Source organism: Poecilia formosa, unplaced genomic scaffold (genome assembly GCF_000485575.1).
Source record: "Poecilia formosa unplaced genomic scaffold, Poecilia_formosa-5.1.2 Scaffold415, whole genome shotgun sequence".
In the NCBI taxonomy this organism is placed as follows: domain Eukaryota; kingdom Metazoa; phylum Chordata; class Actinopteri; order Cyprinodontiformes; family Poeciliidae; genus Poecilia; species Poecilia formosa.
Window position 1 is genome coordinate 158952 of NW_006800354.1, and position 18509 is coordinate 177460.

At 40.6% G+C, this 18509-nt stretch overlaps 1 protein-coding gene across 4 annotated transcripts in view; it reads left to right on the forward strand.

The window, feature by feature from the left end:
- Positions 1-18509, forward strand: part of pip5k1ca (phosphatidylinositol-4-phosphate 5-kinase, type I, gamma a) — a 49528-nt gene that overhangs the window by 4225 nt on the left and 26794 nt on the right. For all 4 annotated transcript variants that reach the window (XM_016663348.1, XM_016663345.1, XM_016663347.1 and 1 more), the window contains exons 2-5: positions 15502-15533; positions 16779-16865; positions 16979-17109; positions 17809-17926. In XM_016663348.1, coding sequence (XP_016518834.1) covers positions 15502-15533; positions 16779-16865; positions 16979-17109; positions 17809-17926 — 368 coding nt within the window. The remainder of the gene's footprint in view (positions 1-15501; positions 15534-16778; positions 16866-16978; positions 17110-17808; positions 17927-18509) is intronic.

Genomic DNA, 18509 nt, shown 5'->3' on the forward strand with positions numbered 1-18509 from the left:
TAGACCATAAGTCCTTGCTGTTATTTCAGTTCTCAGAGGTGATTCTGTGAAAATGTACAAAGACTTTCTGGACTTTGAATTAACTCCACTCATCATCCTGACTCCAGTAGGCTCTCGGTGACTCACAAGGTTTAAATATTTATATATACCAAAGATTGGAAATCCTTTGCTTAAATATTTTAGAAAACATTGTGGATGACTGCGTTAGATTTTTCTTTTTCTTAGGTGTCAACATCAAGAGGTTTAATCTCTTATTCCTGGAGCTGTAGTTGGATAAAAACATCCTTTAGCCCCAGGTACCATTTTAACTTCTCCATTGTTAAAATCATACCCAAGTGCTTTATAAAGATAATTTTTGGCACTGATAGATATTTCGTCTATAGGACAGCCTTTGGTTTGTAAAGATATATATGATTCTGAACATTAGTAGAGTCTGAACCTTTTTGTCACATGCGCCAAAAACATCAAGTCAAAAGGACTCATGTAAAAATATATACATAATTTTTTTTAACTAAAACTTTTTTTAACTGTGCCTCACTCAGCTAAAAATTAGTTTTTCTTTTCAATATTTTAACAAAAAAAATAGTTTGATGTTTTGTTGTAAAGAGATGTGAAAGTTGCTACGTCATTTAAATAAAGACATTGAGTTTGCAAATTCTATTCACCTCTGCTGAAGAAAATACTAAAATCTTTAGTCTAATATCTCAACTATAAGAGTAAAAGTCACTGGATAGGCCTTGACTCTGTCCAAAAGGCCTATCTAGTAGCTTTTTGGAACATCTGAGCATATTGTTTTTAACGTCAACCTCGTAACACAGTAGAGGCATTTTTAATACATCAATGTGCTGTCCAACATCCTTGTAGTAATCCTCAAAAGGCTATTAGCACTTTTTTTTTTGAAAGTGAAAGACACATGAAGTTTCCTTACAAAGTGTTAAGCTGCACTTACAAACAGGTTTATACTGTACATGTGTGCAATGTTGTTTAATATTACAGCTCATCACAATACTTTGGACCAAAGGATTACTATGGCTTTGTGAGTTAAACTTGCAGAAACGTGGTGAGGCAGCGAGTCTTGACAGGAAGCAGACAGCTTGATAGTCCCTGTAAAGCCTGGTAGAAACCAGCCCCTTGGTCTACGCTTCACTTCGTACAAAGGGTCTGGATCCTCGGCTACTAATATACGCTTGCTTGCAGGAGCCCTGGATTCTGTTGAAGTCTTAAATTTCCACCAATCACTAACATTTGGACGTGACGTATGTAATGTGGCAGTTCAACGCTAACCCTTAACAAGCATCTCTCACTCCAAAGAGAGAAATTAACGAGATGGCTGTTAAATTTAACGACTTCGTTCACTTCCTCCGCTGCCATTGCCAGACTAGAGGCAGACTACAATTTTGACGCAGCCAGCACAGAAAAATCAACATCATCGTTCGCAGCTTCTCCTTCTGTTCGCTGATTGGCCCGGTTGAAATTTTACCGGAGAAATCCAACTCAATGGGAGAAATCACTGAAGGGAGTGGAATTGCGTAGGAGTCCAACGGCCTTGCTCCTCCCCCACCAATCAGAACCCACAAAATTCAAGCAGTAAATGCATCACATGTAGTCACTATCAAGTGAGGACAACAATCCACAATATGGAGGAAGACTCACAGTTGGCTGTTTTCAGTGAAGTGATTAAGTCAAAAGAAGCACAGAGGTTTAATAAGGCATTTAAGAGAAACTACATTTTCCACAACGCGTCTGTTGTAGGTACGTCTGCAGCTCATTCAGGTGGAGAGAGAGCAAGTACGGAAACGTTACTCTGTTTTATTCCTTTGAGCTCCCAACCTCTGTCTGCCATGAAACACGTTGGGCTTTGAAATCGGTTTGGTAGAAAGGAACGGGAGTTTTCATAGCCAAGGTCCTTGGTGCGTTTTACTGGATTATCAAAGCCGTTACTGTTCATGCAGCACATGACGGGCGCTCAACACCAGCATTTGGTTAACACCAGGTCCTTCTCATGTGTAATTATGACTTTGCTCTGAACGTGTGAATGCAACAGTGAGTAAGAGTCGCAGCTGGCTGTTTAAAAAGCTGCCGGAGTATTTAGACCTCCTCAAAGGTTTCTGCTCCTCAGGTGGTGGTAATTTGTCCCTTTTGTGTTCTGCCAGCGTGACAGCATGAACACCTCTGATCTCACCACCCCCACCGACAGCTTCACCTCCTCTCACCTTCAGCCTTATAAACTCTCCTCTCTTTTACTCCCAGCATCTCCTCCTCGGTTAGCGATTCCCTAAACTCTGCCTCTTACTTCTCACCGCCAGTCTCCCGACCTCCCTTGTATTTTTATTTTATTTTTTTTCCGTTTGCCTCCTTAGCCTTGGTCTGTCAGAACTGCTGACAGAAGCACAAAGATGCCTCCTGTGGAATTCAGCATCCATCTGCTCTCCCCCCCTTTTTCCCTTTCCTCCGTCGGCAAGGTCTTGATGCGCGCTCCTTTCCGTCTCCGAGACTACACTCACCAGGATTAATTTGCATCCGAGCGGCTCGTTCCAAGGAGCAGGCACTGGGAGTTTTGGCCATATGCCAGGGCATGTGACGTCAGAATATTTGACGTAGACGATGACGCGGTTCCTTTACATTTTGTGTGCTCTGTTTTTCCCCTGTAAGTGGGGGGATGTGTGCCGCAGACAGGAACCAAAGAGAGGCGAGCCAGTGGGAGCCACACTTGACCTTTTTCAGCTTGTGATGCGCATTGATCCGATGCGAAAAGAGGATTCAAAATCAGAAAGAATAAAAAGTGAATAAAACTAGCTGCATTAATGTCTGTTAAGGGGACCTTGCAGCTTTGAAATCCCCCCACTGGTGGAGGCTCTGGCTCAGTTTCACTCATAGATGGCTGCGCTGTCACGGCTTCCCTCCAGGGGAAAGACAGTGAAGGCCTGCTGTTTTCAATTAGGATAGTTACTTGCCCACTGTGCAGGCTATTATTATTTCATAAGAAGCACCTGAAGCATGAGAGCATTCACACAGGAGCACAAAGACCGTTGTTTTATCTGAACAGCCCACAGAAAATTCAAAGTAATTATGTACGCGTTGCCCGCTCACAGCCTCACTTGGTCACGCTCGTGTTTTTCAGCCCTTAGTTGGACTTTGAGCTGTGGCTCGTACCTCAGGTCTCAGCCACTTGATGCTGAGTAAAGATGGGTTTGAGCTACGAGAGAATGTAAGTCTTTGTCTTTGAAGAGCGTACATTGTTTGTACAACTTTTCCTTTTCATTTGTCTTTGGGATTGTAACTCTTGACGATTGAAGTCATTTCCATCGCAAAGTTGTAAAGACAAGTGTGCAAGAAAAAAGTTTCAAAGATGAAAAGCGAGCACAAACAATGAAAGGTCAATTGTAATTTAACAAGGCTTTCTACTTCCAATGTTTTTCTGTTTTTCTTGCTCTAAAATACATCTACTCTCCCTTTTGATCTGCATTTCTAACCTTAAGGGAACGTTTTCAATCTCATTAAGGTCCAACTTTGCAAGTTTGAAAAAGTTTCTGGTTTAATTGCTTTAAACTTTTTAGCTCTTGCCCTTACAAGGATTATCTTTGACTTCTCAGCAACATACTGAAACGCAACACCGGTCGGCTAAACCGAACCCTCAGATGTTCACGGGAATCTTCGAATAAGTCTGCCTGTTTGGACCGTAGGTCTGCTGGCAGTGTTGAGGGCTCATAGAGGGAAAGATGCTGCGGGGCTCATGTATGTTTAATATGATCTGAGCAGTGACAGAAGATGTTCATTCATTAAACAGTGTGGGCACAGTTGGCAAGTTTAGCCTCCTCATATTAACCGTCATGCGACGGTGCTGCGGATCGAGAGAAAAGAGCGACAAATCGTTCTAGTCGTTCACGCCGTTAGTGGGGATATGGCTCGTTTCCTCGGTCTGCGGTCCGCTCGGCGTTCACGTATGCATTCCGAGGCCGAGGTTTTCAGGCGGACTGGATTTCACGCCTCGCCAAACGAATCAGACTTTCCAGGCAAACAACCAAGAATTCAACTGAAGCAGACTAAACAGGACTGGTGTGAATGCTCCCTGAAGCAAAGTTGAGTTAGTGCGTTGTGGTCTTCAGGCAGAAAATCAAACCTGTCCAAATGCAGAATTTCAAAGGTCAGACTTCAGCAAAACAAAGACAAACAAACAAACAAACAGAAAAGCTAAATCTGTATCTGATGTGAATGGCATCCTGCATTTTTTTTTTCCACCAAAGTATCCAACCTGTGTAATATCAGTTGTACACTCCCTGGCCAAAAAATAAATAAATAAAAATAAAAATTGTGTCAGAAATCTGTTGTACAGTTTGCTAATATGTTCATTTCTTGCTGTTTGAAGCTTTTTAAAGCTTCATCTGTATTTTAACAAACTAAAGCAGCTAGCTATTCGGTTGTATCTGCAGAAAGGCCAGGAATTAGCAACCCCAGGAACAATTTCAAAGATTTATATAAATGTTCCTATCACATATTTTCAGCTAACCGCCACTTCTATGGGTATAAGGCTGTTGCGCCGCTTTATTGTACTTTTCCCTGCTGCTGAATTACCTCAGTATATATGATTATTGCTTTTCTACAGTCAGTTTCTGTTTGCGGGCAGAGTTGCAGCTAAATAAGCAACAGCAAACCGAGTTAATGGCTCAGTTATTTTGTATTTTCGCAGAAGTCTGGGGCTGCTGCTCTTGGCTTATCTCTGAGCATTCATCTTGACCTCCAGCAGCTGCAGGAAGGATTTTCCCTCTTAAGCCACACTTACTGCAGCCACACTCTGCACGGAGGCAGATAGAGGCAGCTTTCTTTCAAGTGGCGGAGTGATAAATTCATGGAGTGCGTCTTGCTCGGCAGCCAGCGCGGCGCTGCACAGCAACGGGGAAACATGCTATTGCCATATCACCGCGGCACATTTCTCTCTGGCTCTCCTCCTCTTCTTCATCACCGTATCCAGACTGCTCTCCGTTGGCTTTCGCATCTTGTCAATAAAATTTATATCAAGAGCAGGGAGAGTCCGTCCAGCACACCCAAACATACCACTGGCATGCAGAGTGTGACCCTCGTGACCCTTAAAAACACAAAAACTTACAAAGCATATTTACAGACAAGTTTTTTTGTTGTTGTTTTTTTTTTTTTATCTTAAATTAAAACGTTTTAGTTTAATTACTCATCTTAGCATGTTGTTCTTTCAGCAGTTGAGTTGGTTAGCGATTAATCGACTATTGGCCAACAATCATTTCAATCACAATTAATCTGATTAATCATTTCAGCAGGTTGCAATTGGCCATCAGTGTGGATCTGGTTCTGCCTGCGTGGGACGCGCGGCGCCAACGCGAACCCGTCTTGTTGTGCAGCTTTGTTCCTTCTGTAGTTAGAGCAGATTACCTTACTGAGTCACCACGGCTGGACAAGGTCCTGCTCTCAGCACGAACAAAGGGCTGAGGCCGACCAACCCGCTCTTTATTTCTATTATCAGTCCCTTACTCCCTCTCTCTCCTCTCATATGTCCAAATAAGGGCCTCTTTCTCTTGGCTGACATCTGTATTTTAAGGATCAGCGAGGATCAACCTCGATTCTGACACACAACCTCAGTAGTGGACAACATAGTGAAATTACATAATTATGTGTGCCCTTACGTATGAGTGTGTGTGAGTCGCTTTGCTGCAGACTGTTTTTTAGTTTTGCTCGGAAAACCAGGCTGTTTATCGAGACGCATTAAGGAGATATCTGTGAGTCATTACTCCAGACGCATTCGCATTATTAGAGTGGGTGTTTGAAAATAGATCAGCTTTAGTACCTATTTTCATTAGTTGTTGTATTTTTACAATCTGACCTTCTCGTGGGAGGGTATCGCATTCTCACAAACACACAGCTACACATCTGCATAGTTTGAACGCTTTTTTTTCCTTTTTTTTTTTTTACATTTTGGCAAATTACAACCACACTTTATTTTTTTCACCGACCGACACAATGTAGTGCGTAAAGTGGAGGAAATGGAAAACATTTATCGGAAAATGTTTTAAAACCAGAACATTTGTAAAGTGAAGGCTGTTTTCAGACCCATTTACTTTACTACTCCACACAACACAGGACATGCGCAGCTCTACAAAGACAGCTTAAACTTAAACTAGAGATTTACATTAATCACAAAAGCAGCTAAAAGGCCGGATACTAACTAAGACTGGTAGTAAGAAACCTGGTAGGAACAAGTCCTGTTTGCCTTTTGCTATTATCCATGTGGGGAAACAAAGCGTTATAGTTTGTATGACAAGTTCAAGTTGTTGCTGCTGCTAGTCGGGTGGAGCTCTGCTTTTTATGAAGGTGGAATTTTGTGTAAATATTCAAGGTTTCTCGAACGTGTCTGAATAAATCAAAATAACAGTCCAGACGTGTTTTGGATGACTGAATAACATTATAATGTGATATAAAACTAAAAAACGAAGTCAGTTTTCCATAGTCCTCCCCCGTTTTAACATTATGCTTCATTCTGATGAACCCAAGCTTCGAAGCATCACTGTCATCTGGTTCCCCTCTAATGTTCGTGTGTTAGAATGGTCCAGGTTGCGTAAATCGTATTGAAAATCATTAAAAACTCCTGAAAACTGTGGCGCTCTGACGCAATACAGCGAACCACCCGCCTGTTCGTGGTTGAGTATTTGCCAAAGCAGCTTGTGTCAAATTTCTCTGCCAAACATAAGTCTATTATTTTCAGAAAATTCACCCAATTGTGGATATTTGACAAAAAATGCAGATAGGGAAGCTGAAAGACCTTGGCGCAATGCCACTTGATGGCATTTATTTTGTTTGGCGCTGACTGGCTGTACCCCTGAAAGCAGAGTTAAGGAAGACTGTAGATGTTAGCTTCTGTTAGCAGTAGTGCTGAGCCGGTTTCCACTCCGTGTATTAATATGAGTTGTACTGGGTGTTTGAACTATTAAATCAGGTGGTTTTTGCGTTTTTTAGAAGGGGCCTCAAGTATTTTTTCAGATTTGAGCTATTCGCTGTTTAGTTATTTGCAAAGCTCCTGGAAACAATGGGTCATTTTCCTTCCTCTTCACTATTATGCACTGATTTGTGTTGGTCAATTGTATACAATCTGAAGATTATACAATACGAAACGTGGATCTGACAAGACGCCATATGAAAAAGTCAGAGGGACGTGTAAACTCGCGAGGCACTATAATCAGCCTTGTCCGACCTGCCAGGTTCCTGTTTAATGTACATTTCTCTCTGGTCTCCTTCAACTTAAATTTCCATTTCAAAGTCCAGTGAGCTTTCAAGCCTCTCCGAAGGGGAAAAAAAAAATTACGCTTCAATTCCCACCTGGTCCATTAGTTTGTTCCACGGTGTGAAATTAATATGTAATCATCAGGGTTCCTTCACAACCACAGCAACATTTTGTCTAATTAGCTGCTGTCAGTAACAACCAAAGTAGTCATTTTAGCCACTTTCCGCTCAATTTGAATGTGAAATTAGTTGGTGAAGAGCAATACAGAATGGTAGCAGCTGTAGCGTTTTATTTATTTGTTTTTCCAAAAAAATGTATGTTTGATTCGTCAGCAGCAGAAAAGTTAACATTCTCGTGTCGGTAATGTGTTGATGACTGAATTTGGGTCACAGTCGTCCCAGTACTGGATGAAAAGAGCGCACTGCCCTGCACTTGCTTCCAGTTTCTTTTATTTATGGGTCCATGCATCATTTTCCCATGAGAAGCAGGAATTTGTGTCCCGAATTTTATTGCTATTCCTCAAATATGTATTGGGATTTTTCCGTCTTGACCACAGCAACAGACAAGCTGATTCACTGACCATTAGGCCTAAAATCACCATGAAGGGAAGAAAGCCTGAACCGACTTGGGACATTTGTAACAGGGCTTTCAGAGTCTCTTATATTCCTGTTTTCCTCAATCTACTGTGCCTGCTTTGCATCAGTCACCATAGCTCCAATCTGAGCCTCTCTAAGGAATCAATTTATAAGCCACTTACAGCCAGGAAGTATTTATTATTATTATTATTATTATTATTATTATTATTATTAATTCTGCCTCTTTCTCTGTCGCTGATGACTCTAATGGATGGGTTGCCATAGCTAAAGGATTTTTTTCCATCAGTCTGCTTTCTCTTATCCTTTTACTGTGTTATATAAAATGAAGAATATGCACTGCTAATAAGGGACCAGGGTGTTCTCACCGTCTGCTTGGACTAGTTTGTTCAATAAATCAAGCAAACATTGGGAATATGTACTCTTTTTTTAGAGGGACCAACTCAGCCTAAGTCATCAAGAAGGATCTGGTTGCAGTTGTGCATATAAAGATGTTTTCAATTGATTATTAAGAAGTTGTAGCTACTTTTCAACATACAATATGTTTTTTTTTTGTTTTTTGTTTTTTTTTGGCTTTACATTTAAACGCAAGAAAACAACTGATAAAGTTCAAGGTCATGGTTTTATTTTGAAAAATGTCTTTTTCATTTCCTTTCACAAACTAACTTGATTGTAATTGTATTTTTTTTTTCATTTAGAAAAAAAAAAATATATCTTCTTCAAAAAATGTGGGTACAACAGAAAATGTATATTTTTTAATTAAGCATTTAGTTTTCTTGCTTTCATTTTAATATTGGTTTGCCGATTGTGGGCCACGTTGTAAAATGTTTGGACATTTCTGCCTAGTTTTCATCAAGAAAAGGCCGTCTGATTGGTTGATGATTGGTGTTGGTAGCACACTGCTTATAGACCTGTTATTATGTGGGTTTTAAAAAAATAAGCCTAAAGTAGATGCTTAGGTCATGTTTCTCACAGAAGCAACAACTGTAAGGATAGTAAGGACATTATTCTGCTGCTGGGTTGTAAATGCAGCAAGCTTGTCATTAGGAAGTTACCAACTTTTTAATGTGTGGTCCTTTCCAAGAATTAAGAAAAAATGTAGTTGTGGATTACAAATTACTTAAAAGGAAACTCTGCCCTTTAAATCAGACTTGTATGGCATCTTATGACACCTTTGTTTTTGTAAAGACCTCAACTTACAAATATGCAACAATAGGTGTTTCCCTTTATAAACGGCTAATGTTTTCTCTTTCATTTTTGAATCAGTCAGATTTCATGCAGCGTTGTGTGTAAACCAACTAAAACACAAACATAGTCATGACATGAACATGTCAAATGGTTGAAAAATAAGACTTGTAGCCTTAGTGTGGTTCTTTTGGACATTTCCCGTTCCCCTGTCTGGGCCGAGGCCAGAGAGAGAGAGAGAAAGAGAGAGAGAGGAGATGAGAACCTCCCTAGTCTGAACTGGTGTGGTCATGGAAAAGTACTCACCCTGCTGGCAGCTGAGATCCAGGGATCAAGGGTGGAGCAGCCTGGTGACACTGATTCAGGATCAGTTTGCCTTCTGCTTATCTGAACAGAACCGCTGTGAGCAGAGTGACCTCAGTCGAGGTGAAAGATAACTTAACATCATCTGACAAAAGGGAGCTCCTGAAGGTAGCTCTGTCTGTCTGAATCTCTTTAGCATCCTGGAACATGAGAGGAACAAACGAGGCCCTCTGGAAACCTGATGTTGATCACGCTAAGGCAGCAGCAACACAGCCGAGAGGAGCTGCTTGTTTTATTGTCCTTCTGTTCACTGGATTCATTTTTCTCCTCTGTTATCTTAAGAAAACACGTCTTAGATATCACGTCGGACATATGTTTACGCAGTAATGAATTGTTGCTGTTATGGTCAGAAAATGAAGTCTCAATCAATAGCTGGAGTGCCATTGCTTGGCGTCTGTTGAGATAACGGCGCATACATAAACAGCTCGGTTCGTAGTCAGAGAGTCCCAGTATCGATTGGATCTGCGGTTCACAAAGCTGTAGTAGAAACATAAACGAAGCCGAGGACACTTACATATTTAATCAATAAACGAGAAGGATAGATTTTACAGTACTGAAGAAAATAAATATTGACCTGTGTGTACTATGCATAAAATTGTAATAAATAATCATCATATTTATTTTAGTGATTATTTCAGTCATTGAAAACCTAACAATTTTTCATTTAGTACCAAATTTGACAGCAATTTGTCTTCCTAATACGGTAAATTTATGACAATAAACACAGAAATTTTCTAGAAACAAACATAACAATCTCTGAGTTCCTAAAGTTAAAAAAAAAATTCAACTTGTGAAACTCTTAAAAATCTCCATGTTTTTTTTTTCTAGAAAATTAATCTCAAAATTTCTGAATATTTTGGCAGAAATCCACTCTTCCTCTTTATTTTCCTATCTACAATGGCCCTAACACGTCATTGTACCGTAGTGATTTTTTTTGCCACAAACTAAAAACAGAATGAGGCATTTTATTTTTCTTTAAAGAGATTAGATGACCAATTTCAAGCAAGAATTACAAAGAAGTTGAAAACTGACAAAAGTTAAGCCTAAGAATTATGAAAATATTTCAGTCTGGAAACTTTGGGAGTAATTTGAACATATTTCATCATATTTGATACAAGTACCAGAGTTCTACCTCTTTAACAAAGTTTATTCTCCTCACAAACCGGCTATCTCAGAGACGGTGACAAATATATTTTACACATACTCAAAAACAAAGCAATGTGCTGCTTAAGTGAACAATTTTTATTTTTTTAACCGTCTTAATGTTTTTCCAAGAAAAGAAAACGGTAAGAAACTCCAGATTTTCAATCTTAAACTGAGGCAAATCAAAAATATTCTTTGAAACGTCACCTGGTAGGATTTTACTGGCATGTTATCACATGCGACCAAAAAAAAAAAAAGTGATTTCTTGCAACATAAATCCACATGCCATATATATTTTCTCGATATGTTTTTCAGAAAAATCCTAACAGTGATAAAGAGGTCTGGACCTCATCATTTATCATACTATGTCATATGTGAGCATAAATATAAACACTACGTTTTACCGTAGGCTAACAGGCAAATTATGCAGAAAGACTTTGCATTTAGATACAAAATACGTTTTGGCAATTTCTTATTTCAATCCACTGGTGACTGCTGGTTCTTACTGCAATGATGCAGGCCTCTTTGCGCTCTCTATTCATCTAATCTGTCTGTCTTTCATCCACCTCTTTTCTCACTCTTGGCTTTATTTTGAACCATGAGCCAACAGTCTCCCTCTGGACCCACGTGTACGGGTAAGCTGTACCAAATATCGCTCCGTGGCCGTGCTAATGCCCTATTCAGCATCATGTGAGGACACGGACACGGCATCTGTCTGTTGAATCTGGGCACACGTGCGTTAGTTATAAAAATGCTGGTTGACCTCAATTCAGGGCGCCATGGTAACAAGAGGGAGGAATGGTGCGCTTGTGAGTGGGAAAACGTGCGTGAGGCAGGAGCAAATTGTCAAGGACACAGACAGCACTGCAGGTTATCGTGACAGCTCGATGTCAGCACATCGGGAACAGTGTGAGATTTTCAGATGTTTGTATGTCGGATCACATAGATGTTTGGAGAGTAGGGAGCAGACATAAGGAACAACAAGACATGCTTGTCTTTGCTGGATCCCAGTTATCCATGAGTACGGAGGCCTGCACAACCCCTGCACATTGCAAAGCAAGTTCAGACAGGAACTCATTCTACATGTGTGTGCCTGTCCTCTGTCTGTAGCTAGCAGGTAATATACCATGACACGGACACATAATAACCGCTTTAAGTGGGTTTCCCTTTTGTAGAGTTCGAAAGGTGTTTTTGATTAATGAAGTGTTTGCTCGGATGGTTTTGGTGCTTTTGGGTGATGTAGTGCTCGCATGAGAAGTAAAACGAATGAGCTGAAGCGAATATAGCAGCTCTGCGGTTCGTCAGGCATTTTTATGGAAGGTGATGTGTGTATCGGCACATTTTTCCATCCGTCTACTGTAAACAGGTTCAACACATGATTAGTTTCATGCGTCCCTAGCAGGGTCTGTGTGTGAGAATGGTCACTGCGTCTCACTTTGCCATGCGTTGCCATTACCAGCTGGCAATGGACTCCTCCCTCAAGGGCTGCGAGAATCAGTCGTAAACCGAGGCATAGCAGGTCAGCCAGGCAACACGCTGCGCAAGGAGCTATTCATTCGAAAGGTCCTGTTTGCTGTTCCCTTCCCCGAACAGCCTGGCGCCGCATAACAGTGTAGGAGGATTCATTTCCCCTTATGTGCTCCTTCAAAGGACTCCTGTAACTGAATCTCAAGGGAACCTGTTAAAAGGAAATGAAGAAATGATAATAAAATATTTTTACTCCTGCTCATAAAGCATATTGGTTCTCAGCTTTTCACTGACTTTCTTTAATGTATTTGGTAAATGTCTCTTTGTGCAGCAGTTATTACTTCCTCTAAAAGCTCCAGAATATCACCGAGTTCGTTTTTTTGGTTGTTTTTTTTTTTTCACCGACGTTTGGTTTGGTGTTCCTCTAATAAAGTGGCTCATACTGTATTAACATCAACTTAATAGTTTAAATTGAAATTACTATATACCTAAAAAAATTCTCATATCATCTTGACATAATGATATGTCAATATTAAGTTGCAGATTTTGTCACACTGAAATGTTTCACACTATCAAATTATTTGCAACGTCAGACAAAAATAACTTGATTAATGACTCTAGAAAACAGTTTTCAGCTGTCCAACTCAACTTGGCCATGGCTGAAAAAGTAATTCCTGCCCCTTGTGAAGTCATGAATTAACTGTCCAACAGTTTCACCTTCATTTTCACTACACAGATCTAAAAAAACAACTGCCAGACATGTAAAAATAAAAACAAATCACTTAAACAGAGCCAGTCTGACAACATGAAGTAGACAAATACAACACAACACAAAGTCTGGGAATAATTACAAGGCATTTTCAAAGACTTTGGGACTCAAGTGAACCATAGTGACATAGCCATTATCCAGAAAACATAGAAAGGTGGTGAACCATTTAAGAAGCGTCTTGCATCCCAAAGTTGGTCTAATTGTGCGTCTGTAGTACTGCAGACATCACTTGCCTCAATAAAGTAATGTTCACTGGTCAACAACAAGTAGGACTATCGGCAAAATGGTGTCAATGCCAAGATGAAATCCTTTGTTGACTACAAACAATACAGACACCCATCTCACATTTGTTAGAAAAAATCTCTTGATAATCCCCAATGCATAAAAGACAAATTATACTTGCAATTAAAAACTAACACCATATTCCAAGAAGACAGGATCATACTCGCAGTCAACCATGGCAATGGACGTATGATAAGCTTGTTTAGGAGTTGAATGACTTGGTATATTTAGTAAAATCATGACTCTTACTCTCAACCAGGAAATCCTGCTGGAGTCCATCTAGGAAGAAGTTTCCCACCTCAAACTTAACTTGTAGTCTGTCCAGTTGGACCATCATATGAAGCAGACCAGCAGGTTTCACCGCCTCAAAACAGGAAAACAGGAGTGGCGTAGTGGACTTAAGTCATCAAAATTTGCTTGATTATTTAAAACATAAATTTGAAATAAAAGTAACACTAGAAGAAATATGTAAAAGTGCAAATAGTTTTTCAAAGTTCTGTAATATTTTCCAGGTAGTAGCCTGGTCATTGCCTTTCTCTTCAATTCCTCTCAATGCTCATTTCCCTTCACAGCGCAGTCTGGGCTTTCTCCCCTTCACTTGAATTCCCCCACTAGACTTTCTACCAGGCCAATCAACGAACTGAAGGAAAAGTTGTCAACTATTGACATTTACTTTCTAGAATTGTTGTCTGCCTGTAGTTTAGCAATGGCAGCGGAGGAAAAGAACGAACGTGTTGGACACTCTTCCAAATGTTTTACATGAATTACATCCAACAATCCGTGCAATGTGTAATGGATGGTTTATTGTTGTAAAATGTTTGCCACAAAATATATTTCCACATATCTCTGAGTCTGATTGCTTGATTCACATCTTCTAGGAATCCAGCTGGAAGATCTTTTTAAGATAAAAAGACTCAAAAATGTTTTAATCTGTTAGAACAGACAAGCTTTTAGATTTCTTAAAAGGAGCAGAGACGTGCACATTTTTAGTTAATAAAAAGGAGCTCGGAAAAACTGTTAGAACATGAAACTACATCACACAACTCAGTCACATGCGTGTACACACAGATGCAAATCTGTGGTAAAAAGTAGCAGAGGCGTGTCTTTAATTGTCTGCGTTGCAAGCATTCCTTCATTGACATTTTTTTCTCCTTCTCTTGATCTTTCCTTTACATTTATTCCCGCAGCGCTCTAGTTGGCTTGGAGCTTCATTGGCACGCTTCGGTTTGCTCTCCTCTGCGCAAATATGTGGAAAAGCGAGAGGCAGAGCGAGGGGAGAGCTGAGCAGTGGCAAAGTGGCAATGCCTTGGCTTGGTCACATGGACGTCCACGAGTGGCCTGCAGACAGAAGGAGGAGGAGGCCGGCCATCAGTTCATTCAGAAACAGAATCAAGCCATGAGGATGTTCCACCTCTTAGGTGTATTCCTTTTGGTGCGTTAGATGTTTCGGGCCTCGCTCAGATATCATGTTTGAAGAAGTGTTTTGACTCCAGAAGAGCAGTTAAGCAATGTAATTTGATCTAAAAGTTATTTACTGCTGAACCAGGGAAGAAAAAAATGTTTCTTTAAATAATATTTTAACTTTGGAACTGTTGGAAAGCAGTGGTCTGCTTCGGCGTCGTCCGTAGTGTCATGTTGCTGGAAAAGTACGCTTCAAGTTGTCCTACCGCCAGATTGCTCCTCTTAGCCGTCAGCCTGCGGTTGCCTCAGTCCCTTCATAAATGTCACCCACTAAGTTTTTAAAATGAAAACAGAACAGGCTGATTAATCCTCTCATTGTCTGAAGCCCTCTCTCATCCCCCTCTCCTGCTTTCTTTCCACTCTTCCATTTGCTCGTTTTGCGTTTTCTCTTTCCTATCTTCCTCGCCCTTTCCTCCGTTATTATGCCGAGTGTTATGTGTCCATAATTACAGAGCTATTTCAGGGCTTCCTGGTGAAAACAGTGCTCTGATTGCCTTTCCCTACAGCTTACATCCTGTTATTAAAGTAAGGATGATCATAACACAGCAGATGTTAAGACCGCACGACTGCAACGCGCATTATATCATTTACGTCTGCAAACCGACTTGGAAAAAAAAAGACGTCTGTGCTTCTTCCAGGCAAACGGGTAGTTCGCACAGTAATTATTAAGTGTCAGAAAGTTGGAGATTGTTTTAAATGACTCGGTATGATGTGTGGTTTGTTTTCAACAGAGCAGAAACAAATGCATGAAGTCACACGTAATGCACAAGGCTTAAGGAAGGACTGTGCGTCCTTGCAGCCGATGTCTCTGTTTGCTGTAGCTGCTCCGGGAGGCCTCGCTTTGTCTTTGACACTGTTGTTACATAATGTCAGGCGGCCTCTTGCTCCCCTGGGGATCCGACTTTGTCACAGAGAGCACTTACCGGGCTCGGTGATTGACCACCTTATCACACAGCAGCTAACGCAGCCATCTCTCTCCCTTTTCTGTCCTGCAGATGCAGCTGCCAGGAAAGCCTTCATCACAGAGGTGAGCTGAAATCTTTCACTGTAACATATCCAATCAGCCTTTTTCTTTAGATCCATTTGTATCATAAGTATCTTTTTTTTTACCATAGTGATCAGCGCTGACTAACATCAGACATGTTAGGTATTTTCAACGTCAAATTCACAAATTCATGTTCCTCTGAGTAAAGCCTCTTTTCTCTGGCATTACCCACAATGCGCAATCCTTTAAGGCGAAACCTTAAAAGAACATCCCAATTCGTCTTACTGGACTCTGCTGAGAGTTTAATTCTCCTTAAATGCCAGCTAAATCCTCGAGTTCAATTGGGATTTCCTGCAATAGTGCCAGACATATCATTACCTGGATAACATTTGAGACATCCAGTTCAGCCTCTAAATTACATAAATATGCAGCGCAGGGTTTGGGTCTGATTGATTAAAGCGGTAAAATGTCTTTCATGATACTTAAACCACAAATGGAAATTGAGTCTGAGAGCTTGACTCAGGTTACAGTTAAAGAGTTGAGTTTTGACTCAAACTTACACTCCAAAGACTTTGATTGGACAACAATAACAATAGAAGACTTGACTTGACTTTAAGTTGCACTCCAAAACTTCAAGACTTTATTTGGACTCGCACTGTAAACTAACTGACTTACTTGTGATATAAAGATTCAGGTCAATACTTTACACCTACACCTTAATGTCAGAAGGCTTGATTTTACCTTTAAAAACTAGGGACTTGACTTGTGCTCAAAAACTCCAGACTTCACTTGGACTTGTCCTTTAAAGACTCAAGACTTGACTTGGACTCAACGCTCCAAATGCTTGAGCTCTGCTGCTCTACAGACTTGAGGCTTGATTTGAACTTGTTCTTCAAAACCTTCAGATTTGACTGAAGAACATTTTAAAGACATGAGACATGAATTGAACTCGTGCTCTAAAATCTCTTGACTTAGAATCACGCTTGAAAGACTCAAGACTTGGAAAATCTAAGAAAACCTTTGATTTCAGTCAGCTCAAACTTTAACTTGTGAAATGAAGATGTCAGATGTAAAGTGTTTAATATTGTATCAGTTACTGTATTTAATAAAAACCTTTTTGTTATGTAAGCAGTGTTCTGAGTTATGGTTAGTTTGGCTGTCATCATAGTTTCTGCCTGAGCCTCTACACTCCCACACCTTGTAAAAATAATGGCGATCACCTTTATTGACGTTTGAACTGGTACAAATATCAATATAAGACCTATTTGCCTCTGTCCATTTTCTCAGTTGCCCTCATCTTCAGGCCAGCCTGGTCAAGGAAAGAAGATTGGCCACAGAGGGGTGGACGCCTCAGGAGAAACTACGTACAAGAAGGTGATGTGAAATGCTAAGAGATTACTCTACCGCTCTGGAAAACCCCTCGATGCACTATGATTTGTTTTCAAGTGAATTATTTATGTCTTTTCTTCGGCCGTCGCCAACTGCAGACCACATCATCGGCGTTGAAAGGTGCCATCCAGTTGGGAATCGGTTACACAGTCGGCAACCTGAGCTCCAAGCCAGAGAGAGATGTGTTGATGCAAGATTTCTACGTGGTGGAAAGCATCTTTTTCCCCAGGTCAGTACTTTACACCTGCAGGATGATGCACTTCTGAATATCTTATGCTAAATTTTGTAGCCTAGAAGCCAGTCAAATGTTCATGAATCCAGAATGCAATAGAAGAACTCTGTACAATTTCACGTGGTGTTGGACCCTAACTCAGGCAGGAGGTCGGCAAGATCAGTTTTTATGAAAATGAAGCGAAATGGAAAACAAAAACAAAACAGGAAACAAACTGGAAGGGACATGTTGAGTCTGGGAGTGAGACGTGAGAACACGCGAAGGACCTGGCAACTAATCCTGGATCACAATAGGAAGAACTGACAAGACGTAGAAGTTTATATGCTGGGAAGGTAATGGCTTAAACGAGGAACAGGTGTGGAGCTTGGCTCAAAGGGCAACCGAGAAAGAATAAAGAACATGACAAATCACAAGCAAAGACAACGAAGCACTAGGATAAAAGAAAAACGTGACTAATCAGAGCCTGACCAAACACAAGAGCCACCAGAAATAAAAGACCAAAACTATCAAAGCAACTCTGGAACAGGACTTTCTGGGAAGACAGGAAACAGATTATCAATAAAAAACAAGAACTACAAGTGAACACTTAACACAAACTAGACCTTAGCTTGATGTCACTTTTGTAGTTGCTTATTTAAATCTGCCATTTGAAATGCTTCCTAATCATTTTTTTACTGGTTTTGTTTTGCTCTCCAGTGAAGGGAGCAATCTCACTCCAGCCCATCATTTCCCAGACTTCCGCTTTAAGACGTACGCTCCTGTGGCCTTCCGCTACTTCAGAGAACTGTTCGGCATCAGGCCGGACGACTACCTGGTAAGAGCCGCTGTTTTTACTTCCAGTGTTGTTTGTAGTAGATTTTGTTTTCGTACGCTTAATCGTTCTCAGTCACGGAGAGAGTTTCAGAATCAGTACGGCTGCAGACCCAAGAGGAGGAACACGTTGTCTTTTTCCATCAGAGTATAAAACCAATGTTGATTCACCTTCCTGTTTAGAGTCGAAAAAGCACAATTGACCACTGTTTAGCTATGTGTTTGCTTGTTTTTTTTTCCGCCTGCACATGTGTAATTTAACTGCATAGCTAAGAGCAAACAACAGAACAAGACAGCGTTTATTTAAAATCTTCAACAGGTCGATGTGAACAAATTGTTCATTAAAATACGGAATACAAAACTCCTATAATTTTATGGGGAGCGTGATCAGCATTTTATCAGCTTTTGGCAGACAGCTGTGTAGCAGTCTGGTGGTTCTGCTTCAGTTGTGGCGTCGTGATAAGCCCGATGGCAGCGGGTTCAGAGAGTTTGTAGAGAATTAGTAAAGAGTCTCTAGACAAAGTTCAGAGCCATTTTCCTGCAGGGCCCTCTTCCAGATTGCAGATGATGTTCTGCTATTATAAGCA